Source organism: Triticum urartu, chromosome 1A (genome assembly GCF_056163025.1).
Source record: "Triticum urartu cultivar PI428250 chromosome 1A, HENAU_Tu73, whole genome shotgun sequence".
NCBI classification, from domain to species: Eukaryota; Viridiplantae; Streptophyta; class Magnoliopsida; order Poales; family Poaceae; genus Triticum; species Triticum urartu.
In genome coordinates, this window is record NC_141873.1 from 21,838,025 (window position 1) to 21,849,166 (window position 11,142).

At 51.4% G+C, this 11,142-nt stretch overlaps 1 protein-coding gene across 1 annotated transcript; it reads right to left on the minus strand.

Moving 5' to 3' along the window:
* Positions 1-704: 704 nt before the first annotated feature.
* On the minus strand, positions 705-1,226 carry LOC147988594 (uncharacterized; the record flags this gene model as incomplete). The annotated part of the gene is made up of 1 exon (XM_087535231.1): positions 705-1,226. A coding segment is annotated over one exon (522 nt), but the record flags the coding sequence as incomplete, so codon positions are not given.
* Positions 1,227-11,142: the final 9,916 nt, after the last annotated feature.

The following is an 11,142-nucleotide window of genomic DNA, read 5'->3' on the forward strand; positions in this document are numbered from 1 at the left end:
TCCGCAGTGCCGCGCCGCCGCCTTTGTACGACACCGAGCGCATCATCTTGATGCTTTCACACTCCGATCTATCCGGCCGTCACCCACGTCTGGTCGCCGGTCTGATCGCGAGCCAAATCCGTCGCCTCCGCAACGTCTTCAACAGCCACTACGCCGGTCCGATCGCCATGTCTAGCCGATCCTTACTGGCCGCAGCCCATCGAACGGTTCAGGCCTCCTGCCCGAAGTGTCCGACACCACCGACCGCCTCTGCGATCGCCGCCATGCTCCACCTTGTGCCAATCGGACGTTCCACGGCACCCGTCGAGCATGATCCTCGTACCTCCGGATGATCTTCCGCATAGCCTTCTCGCAACCTTGCTCATGATACCACTTGTTAGAATAAAACGCTAATGCAAGATCATAGACGACACACCGAGGCACGATAATTGTTAACGAGGTTCACCGATATGGCTACATCCCCGGGGCATGACTACGGGCGCTCCTCCCCAAGATACCGCAACACCAGCCGACCGGGCGCCGGCACAAGCCGTCGGCTCCCCAGTCTACCTGTTGCTATCAAGTCGTCATGGGTTACAACGTGTGGTGCCCTTCCGTATATAAGAGGCCTAGGATACAAGTGTCCGGCTCCTACACAACTCATACCTAACCACATCAATTACAACTCCAAATCCACGTAAACCCTTGCGTATATAATATATTCATCACAAATATAACAAATGTCTCAGCCAAGAAGCTTGTCGTGCATAGCAGCAGATTAAGGCTACATTGGTCCAATTGGAGAAGAGATAAGAAGCAATATCCCTAACCTCGGTAAGCACAACCAGTGCAACAAGTAGACACACTGGCACAAGATCATAGTACAAATTTCCAACGCGCATATCTATCTCAAAGTCTGGAGAGTTGCAGTGCAACAAACATATTAGCTGATATCCACCACCATTGAACACCACGAGCGGGAACATAACAATGGTGGTAACTAAGCAGCAACCAATACTTAGCAGCGAAATAAATATGCTGAAGATGGGCAGCCAACTCTTGGCATAAGAGATAGGGAGGGATGAATAGTAACAATCATGAAGAAAAGATAGCTCATACTCAATCAATCCAAGGAACCTCTCGTCATCGCTATCCTGGAGCAACATATGCCACAAAAAGTCAGGAACTTTCATGAAGCTAGCATCAGCAACTGTGTACTTAAGAAATTGACACCTTAACAGCTTGAACAATGCCAGTGATATCTGCCCGGGTCAAGGTGAAGTGCCTGGACTCCTCCAAGCTCCGCGTCACGATCCGTGTCTTCTTCAACGACGACGGCTACGACCTCAAGATCTGCCCCGAGCCTCCGAACCACGTCGGCCGCCCCCGCTTCTCTGATGACAGTCACCTGGGGGGTAGCCCAGCCGATGCCGACGACTCCCACCACAGACGCTCGCGCCACTCCCGTCTCGACGACCCAGGAGATGATGAGGATGGCTCGGAGCACTCCCGCTCCCCCTCCCGGGAGCCCTCCAACCCACCAGCGGGTCGTGGCGGTTCCGGGGCGGGGCGCACTCGAGTGTCGGCCGCTGACCTCGTGGTGGCCCTCCGCCTGGCCACCCCGCCGGTCATGCCCTCTCAGTCTCCGTCGGAGTCGGCCAGTGACATCTCCAGTGTGGGTCTACTCGTCGCCCCGCCATCGTCGCCTCGCTCTCCCTGCGCCGTCTCCGCCCTTCGCCCCTCTCTGTCGGGGCCGGACCCCCCGTCCCCCGCCGGCTCGGCCTCCCCGGTCTCCACGGGTGGAGGCGGGTGTGAGGCTTCCGACGCACCTGCCCCGTCTCCCCCATCCGCGGGGGCCGCGGCCGGTGTCACCTTGGAGCTCGCCGGCCCGCTCCCCTCGCCGGTGCCCTCCGGCGTCCGCCTCTCCTCGCCGACCTCCCCGGCCGCCTCGGTGGCTGTGGACGTCTCCACTCCAGCCTCCACGCACCCCCCTCCGACGGTGGCGTACGCCAGGCGGCCCCGCTCCACCTCGACGCCGGTGACGTCCTCCCGCCGCAGCGCCCACCTCGATGCGACGCAGCCGGCTGACTCTCCGGCTCCGTCCATCGCCGAGCGCGCGGAGCTCCGGGCAGCGGTCCGGAATCCGAGTCAGGTGCGGACCCCGACCTTCCCAGCTCTTCCAGTTGTTCATTTTCCGCACTTGAGGCTGCTCCGCTTGGCCACCTCGCCAAGGTGGCCACTGACTCGGCCATAGTTTTCAGGGGGGAGGTCGGTCCCCCCTTAGAACAGATCGCGGCCATTAGGGCCCGTGAGATTCTTGATGGCAAGCTGGCTGAGACCCGAGCCCGCTTGCTTCGGCCTCCCGAGGGACCGACCACCACCCCCGCGGTTCAGGCCCCTCCGGTGGCCGATGGGATAATCCGTGGACGCACCTGTTCGCGCACTGCAGCTCTTCGCGCTCAAAGCGCTTCCCGTGTCCTGGGGTCAAGCAGCCCCCCGATGGGGGCTTAGATGCGGGCCCTTTTCTGGAACATCCGCGGCTTCGGCCATGATGGCCGTCGCCGCCAACTCATTGAGTACATTCGTGAGGTGGGTAGCATGGACCGGGGCGAATTCTTCGTTAGTATGGAGATCTTCGAGCGTGCCCTGATCTTCAAATGGGAGGTCATTATTGTATACGGACCGGCGGACCACCGCCGCTCCCCGGCCTTCTTAGCAGAGCTGCAGCTGAAGATCTCTAACTCTCTCCTCCCAGTTCTCGTGGGCAGAGACTTTAATCTCATCCGATCCCCGGATGGGAAGAATAATGATCGGATTAACTTCCCCCGAATGCAATTATTCAACGATTGGATCGCGGAGTTGGGGCTCCGCGAGCTTGATCGGACGGGGGCCAGGTTCACCTGGACGAACCAGCAGATTGTCCCGACACAATCCGTCTTGGATCGTGTCCTAGTTTCCCCTGAAAGGGAATTACGCTACCCCCTGGCCTCGCTCCGGGCTGTCACCCGGATCGGGTCTGACCATGTCCCCCTCCTCCTCTCCACCGCCGACGAGCGGTCTCCCACCCCGCCGCGATTCCGGTTCGAGCCCTTCTGGCTCAATCAGGCCGGCTTCCGGGAGGCTGTCGTCGCTCGCTGGGTTTCTGCCCGCTCTGCTCCACATCGCTCCATGTCCTCTGTCGACTCGTGGCACTTCTGCGCCAAGCTCGCCCGCCAATTCATGAAGGGTTGGGGGGCCAACCTTGGCCGGGACCTTAGAGAGCGCAAAAAGGCCCTCCTGATGGATATCCAAGCCCGGACGCCTGCGCCGACTCGACCGGGATCTCCCCTGATGAGTGGATGCTGCGATACGACCTTGAAGACCAGCTCTCCACCATTTACACTGATGAGGAGGCCTACTGGCGCTTACGCGGTACCCAGCGGTCGGTGCTTCGGGGAGATGCCAACACTGCCTATTTTCAGGCGGTGGCGTACGGCCGGCGCCGTCGCAATTCCATCCATTGCCCGTGGGATGGAGACACGCCTATCGTTCTCCTCTCGGCCATCCGTACCCATGTTGATGGCTTCTATAAAGCACTATTTACCCCCACCCCGCGGGGTGGGGCTAGTCTCGCCCCTGACATTTGGTCGGGTGCGCAATTGGTCTCAGCGGAGGCCAATGCGGCATTAGTTGCTCCTTTTGACGAGGACGAGGTCCTCGCAGCCATTAAGGGGATGAACCCCTCCTCGGCCCCGGGTCCAGATGGCCTGCCCGTGACGTTCTTTAAGACGTTCTGGCCTACCATCAAGCCGGAGGTCATGGCCCTGTTTGAGGAATTTTATTCGGGCTCCATGGACCTTGGGCACCTCAATTATGGTATTGTGACCCTCATCCCCAAGGTCCCGGGCGCTTCTGACATTCGCCAGTTCCGCCCAATCACAGTGATTAATGTGATTTTCCGGATCTTGGCCAAAGGGTTCGCCAATAGGGTGACCCTCCTCGCTGACACGATTACCCATCCGAACCAATCCGCCTTCATATGAGGCCGATTTATTCTTGATGGGGTGTTAGTATTTCACGAAGTCCTCCATGAGGTTCGACTAAAACGCCATCGCGCGGTCTTCCTTAAGCTAGACTTTCACAAAGCCTACGACACGGTACACTGGCCATTCCTGCGGGAAGTGTTGCTTCGCAAGGGCTTCGAAGACCGTTGGGTGACCCGCGTCATGCAGCTTGTCTCCTGTGGCCGGACCGCGGTGAACATCAACAGTGACATTGGGCCCTACTTCCCCACCCTCTGTGGGGTCCGTCAGGGTGACCCCTTCTTGCCGTTCTTGTTCAACATGGTGGTCGATGCCCTGGCATCCATCCTGGATAAGGCCAAGGCTGCTGGTCATATCCGCGGCTTAGTCCCCCACCTAGTCGGAGGGGGAGGGGTCTCCCTCCTTCAATATGCGGATGATACCATTATAATGGTGGAATGATCCACTCTGGATATTACTAACCTGAAGTTCCTCCTCCTGTGCTTCCAACAAATGTCGGGTCTAACCATCAACTTCGATAAGAGCGAAGTGATGGTTCTCGGTTACCCCTTGGAGGAAACACAGGCTATTGTTGACCGACTAAATTGTCGGCTGGGTTCTTTCCCCACGACCTATCTGAAGATCCCCATTAGTGATTCGCGCTTCACCGTGGCTGATCTTCGCCCCACGGTGTCCCGTATGCAACATCGCGTTGAGCCCTGGAAAGGGCGCTGGCTGTCGAAGGCTGCTCGCGTGATCCTTATCAACTCTTCGCTTGCTAGCCTCCTTTGGTTCCTCATGAGCTTCTATAGCCTCCATGAAACCCTACACCAGGAGATCGCCAAATACCAGTCCAGATTCTTCTGGGCTGGGGAGGGGGATAAGCAGAAGTACCACATGATCAGCTGGCCAGATATCTGCAAACCCAAGGACCAGGGCGGTCTTGGGATTTTGTCCTCCCGGCGCATGAACATTGCCCTCCTGACCCGTTGGCTCTGGCGCATTGCCAATGGAGATGGAGGTCTCTGGCTTACTATCATCCAGAACAAGTACCTGCGTGGACAACCTCTCACATTTTGTCAGCACTCATGCGGCTCCCAGTTTTGGCAGGCCGTCATCCAACTGCTGCCCGTGCTGCGCATTGGCACATCCATCTCGGTGGGTACTGGGTCCTCGACCCTGTTCTGGTTTGATAGGTGGCTTGGCGACACCCCCCTGGCCACGCATTTTCTAGTCCTCCTCGACATCGTTGTTGACCCTCGTGTCTTTGTCGAGATGACCCTTATTGACTTAGGGCGCCTCGCTTTCCGCCGCCCCTTTGGCCCCCCTGAGGTTGCAGCTTGGGATGCCCTCCTCCAGGACATCGCCCTCCTCCCTATGGACGTTGCCGACACCTCGGACGCCATCTCTTGGCGCCTGGAACCCTCTGGCTGCTTCTCCACCAAATCCCTCTACGCGGCTATCGCCCCATCGACGGCCCCCGAGCCCTTCAGTTTGATTTGGGACATCCGCCTGCCCCTGAAGATCAGGATCTTCCTGTGGCATTGGATCCGCGGCCGCCTTCCGTCCGGCGTTGAGGTCCTTAAGCGTCATGGACCTGGAGATGGGATGTGCCCCATGTGCGGCACGATAGAGGATGCCAACCACATCTTCTTCTCATGCTACACGGCACAGTTCCTTTGGTCCTGTTTCCGCGAAACGGTTGGGGGCCAGTGGTGCAACACCAACTTCCCTGACCTGCTTGAGGAAATCCAGGCCTCCCCCCTCGCTACAGGCATATTAGATGGCTTTGCGTTGGGGTCCTTGCCTGGACGTTGTGGACTGTATGCAATAAGCTCGTCATATAGAAGGTGCCTCTCCGGCGTGCTACTGACTCCATCTTTAAAATGTGTGGTTACTTGCAGCTCTGGCGGCAGCTTAGCCGCCCCCAGGACCGGGACGTCATCAGCACCCTCCTCGCCGACCTTTGATCGATGGCCTTCCGCTTGGCGCCTCCGCTCCCTCCGCCACCCCCGGAGTCCGACTAGATGATGTGTCACTCCCGGCGCGTGTGCTTTTTTTTTGTGTTTTTCAGGGCTTGTTGAGCTGTGCCCTCCGCATTAACCCTTTGGCTACTTATCTGTCTGGACCTTGTTTGTGTGTGTGTGTGTGCTTGTACCTTGTTGGATGTTGGCTTGGGCATTTGCTTTATAATATAAAGCGGGGCGAAAGCCTTTTTCGAAAAAAAAACAATGCCAGTGAAATGCATACATCCTTCAGCTGTGGTGTCAACCCCCAAGACATGGCATCCAACTGCCAAACTTTGTCTAGTGTCACGAAGTCGTTGCTGTTTATCTTTGTCCTATCACCTCCTGCCGAGCCTGCTTCTTCAGTAATAAAGTGTCCTCTCCCATAACAATAAGTGGAGGTATATGCTCACCAGCTAGCTCAGGATGATGGCTTCCATCACCCAGTTGTTCCATGTATCGAACGATAATACGGGGATTGTGGCCAAGCACCAACGACTGTTTGGCCATGTACCACGCGTAACTCTTCAAAATTAATTTGACAAAGACGAGAGTAAAAAGTGAAAGAACGATCAATCCTCTTAGAGAAAATACATTCTCCATGGACCACGGGTTGTTATATCCGACCGGACCAGCATGTCTTTTATCATCTTCCTTTACAAACCGGTGGCGAAGAGCAAGTGAACCTTGGTATCCTGCATTGTAGACAGCAAGGTAGGATGTCCATACTGCTTGGATGAGTAGTAGCACCGGAGGGCCAATTTTCCGACCTTCCCTAGCATCGGTGGCAGTGATTGCGGCGGTGTTGACATCCACAATCTGAACAAGAGCCGTCTATACCAAGACACGGCTGATGTGCTCGGTTGTATCGCATCTCCCTATTACGATTTTGTCTAGCCTGCGGATGCGGCTATGGAAAGGAGTGGCGATGGTGCTCTGATCACCCATGGTGGAGACAACGTACGAGATGATGGTCAAGAACAGGGTGGTGGCGCCCAGGAAGATGAAGCGGGTCAACAGACGGTGGCGGTAGCGGTAGCGATGGCCGTAGGCGCCAATACCCACCATGATCCCCATCAAGATGGCGTTCAGCAGTAGGAGAGCGTTGACTCTGACACCTTAGCTACCATGTAGTTGTAGAAGAAATTCGCTGCATCACCCTAGCGTCAACACCAGCTGCGGTACGTTGAACAATGCACAGTTCAGTCACCCCCACACAACAACGCAAGTAAAGTCTTCTAGGGCGAGCAGGGGCAGTAACGATCTAGGGCAGGTATTAGTACTAATACACAGTACTAATGTACGTATATATAGATACTAACTAGTTTTTTTGAGACATTATAGTTTTTTTGAGGGGAAAAACCAAGTTTTATTCCGCAAAAGCCACATGGTGTGGGATACAGTTCAGGTTGTGGGATTGGCCAAACCAGACGTGGCGTCCAGAACCTAATGAAAGTGTGAACTTGGCTAACCTATGTGCTTCAAGATTGGAAGCACGACCTTCAAACTGGAAATTACAATGAAAAAAACTAGCTCTAGTGTTGATCTCACTAATAATAGCTCCGTAGTTTTTTTTGAGACATTATAGATTTTTATTGAGACAAACTTTTGAGACATTATAGATAACTAGTTGAACTTTTAAGGCCCAAACACATCTCTTTGTTGTGCTCTCTGTACGTGCTGAAGCCCAAAAAGAGCCCATGCCCCACGTTGCTAGGCCATTCAGCGGTGAACCATAAGTAAATTGCACGAGGAAACCTAGCGCGCGTCTGCACAGGTTGTTCAGGTTAGATCGATTCCTACCGCCGCCGCTCGCCATTATTCGATCTTGGTGATGCCAGTCGCCAGATGGCAAATAAGGACACCGCCGCGATGGTGCCGTGCTAGCCATGGGCGCCGCTGCCACTGCTTCTGTTAATCCTGTCGCATTGTGGACTGTATTCGAGTCTGTTGATCATGGTGTTTATCCTTCAAGCACTCAAACATAAAGGTATCCTGTACTTTACAGTTTTGCTGATGAACTGCCCTGCAAGCAGCCTACTTGCCTAACTAATTGGTTCACTTTCATACAAGAGAATTGATAAATTTACTGCATGCCTTACTGGGAGATCACTTTATTTGAAACTTTACATTGTCGCTACATAAAAAGATTGTGAGAAGGTTCTTCCTATTAGATTATCAAAGTGTTCGATATGCTTCATAGTTATGGACCTAAATTTTATTAAATGAAACGAAGTTTTATATTGCCAAGTATACATTTCTGTGGTTTATATCAGTGTGATGCTGTTATTTGTGATATTTATCTCTTGCACAAAGCTGCATCTCGTAGCGCGATGTGCTCTGCACTACACATTTATTTGACTCTGTAGCGTGCTCGTACTTGCAAGGGAGTAGAGAGAAATGGAAAGAGTAGCATTGGACCGCGCATCGAACCCCTCTTAGTTTAGTCCAATTTTTATCCCTTGTGTGTTTAAGGGAATTTTTTTTCTTCGCCCTCTTATGTTCAAATCCTGGCTCCGCCCCTGCATTAGTAGATTGCTACAAAAAAATAGAGTGCATGTTGCCCAACCACCCTGAGGATGCAATTTTGGATCGTTTGGTTGCATGCGAACACTGTTGGACTTGCATGGCACGTTGGGCTGCCTCACGTTCTTCTACCTCGAGCTGGCCCTTCACTACTTCCTTCAACACCCCACTTCCACGTGAGGTAAGCTCTCCACGTGAATAAGAGGTGTGATTAATCATGCATGCACACGTGACGATAAATTGTTTTGTTGGTAGCAAACAATGTGTTTGATGATTTTTGATTCATTGAATTCAATGTGGTCTGGTGTTTACAATGTTTGAATGGTTCAATTAAAGACATCGTCCTAGATATTTTCTGCTCTGGTCTCCACTTCTTGAGTTAACTAGTCTCATCCATCTCTTTAAGATATATCATGGCTTTGTGGATAATTTCAATGTTGTTATCACTAAGATCGAGGCAGAGGAACGTTCTTTTCTGCCCTAGTCTCTGGCTTCTTGAGTTTGCTAGTCTCATCTATTTTTCTCAGATCATGACTCTGTGGACGATTTCTGTGTTGTTATCACTATGATTATTAGTGAATCTTTTCAGAAAAAATCATTATTAGTGATTAGATCACCTCGGTGTTCTTCTTTTGTTCACAAGTCAACACATCCATATTCATTTCATCTGTCCATAGACAACAAGACCTCATTATTGTTTTTCATTTACCGCATCAAAGACGGCGGATCTCGACAGCGTGACGCAGTGGAGATTCGGCGTCCGATGCGCGGAGATGGACTCGCGCAAGAGGAGGACGCTGTCTGGCGCCATGGTGACATCGATGGGAGAGAGGCCTGGCAAGGTCGGTGCATTAGTTTCTGCTCTGAATATGGATTGGTGGAAGATGGTGGCGACGACACATGAGAGTGTGTCGGACCGGTTTGTGCCCCAAACCCAGTATTTGGCTTGGTTGGGGCCTCCGGCTTTTGATACTAGGCATTTGTGCGATGTCTGTTTGGTATTAGGTTCGGACTATCGAACACCCCGTCATCAAGTGAATAGGAGTAGCGACAGATATTGCTAAGACGGTGGCTTCATACTACCTGATATACTATTTTGTAAGGTCTTTGTGAATAATTAATAAAATGGCTGTATGCATTGTCCAGATGCAGAGGCCGGGGGTAATCCTCCTTTTCTAAAAAAAATAGACAACAAGATCTCATTATTATTTTCGTAACATAATCTTCCTGACTGAAATTTCAATTTAGCTAGCTCGCTGCCGCCTTCAGACTTGAGGTATTTCTAGCATATTCAGATATTTAAGTTCTTCCGGATGACATATCTGAAGCAAGATATTTGTTTACTGCCCTCAGATGTATGCAAGTGTTGCACTTGCCAGTCACCCTGCATCACTGTCCTGATGTAAAGCCATAGAAAGTTGCAGCAAATACACGTGAATTTACTCAGCTGTTACTGTCTTTTATACAGCTCCTTTTTGTGCAACTGAGAAGGCTGACTACCAGTACTTCCGCAGCAATCTTTGGTATATATCAAAAGCTTGTAGAAGATTCTGATGGCTGGCTATCTTTGCAGTAAGTTTGTAGGCCTATCATCAATTTGTTCTCTTGTAGTAGTAGTAGTAGTAATAGTAGTAGTAGTATTTGAAGTGCTGCTGCTGCTACATGCTTTTCTGCAGCTTTCATCTGGTAAATCGACCAACCAACCAACCAAGAAACACTCCTTTTAGGCATGCTCCATAACCATTAACCACTGAAACGGAATGATTATCATGTTTCTTCTATACCGATTATATGGAGTATGTGTTTGGAGGTGCAATGATTAAGCTGTCCCTTAATCCTACCATCCATGTCTGTTTCGGTGGTTGAGCGTGCATTCAGAGCTGGTGCAAGCTGAGGTAAGATTTTGTAATCTTCTTTGAATTGTACAAATGCGTCGACATGTTTTTGCCCATTATCTCCGACTCCATAATTTTGTCTCTAGACACCAGCTGGTTTTGTTCTTGGCAAAGAAAAATTACTGGCTATGGCGCACGTCATGCTGGGTGAAGTTGCTGTTAGAACACTTTTAGTGTTAACATGAATGTGAAACTGGTTATTCTAACTTTGTGGATGTTATTATCATGCTGAACAGAAAGTGGTAGGCGCATGAAGTTAGCCACGTTCTAGGTTCTTTGTGGAGTTGATATGGACACCTCAGGCTTCTAGAGATATTCCACATTTGCACTTGAACCACCAGGTTCTTGAATCGGCTGATATTCCAACATCTATCTATCACAAATAGTTCAACTTGCCAGTTTGTTGTTGATCTATATGCTGTTAACAAACAAGACAATAATCACAATTATTTTGTAAAGCATTCTGCACTGAAATTTTGTTCTAGCTTGTTAAACTTGTAAATTTGAGTTCTTTATGATAACTTGTCTCAAACAAGATAAATTTGGTAATACCCTCGAACGCATACCAATGTTTGTGGTAATTGCTAGTCTCGCCTGGTGTAAATCCAGAAAGTAGCTGTTTTTACCTGTATTCACACTCCTACTCCCTCCGTTCCAAATTACTTGTCGTGGTTTTAGTTCAAAATTTAAACTAAAACCACGACGAGTAATTTGGAACGGAGGGAGTATTATTTT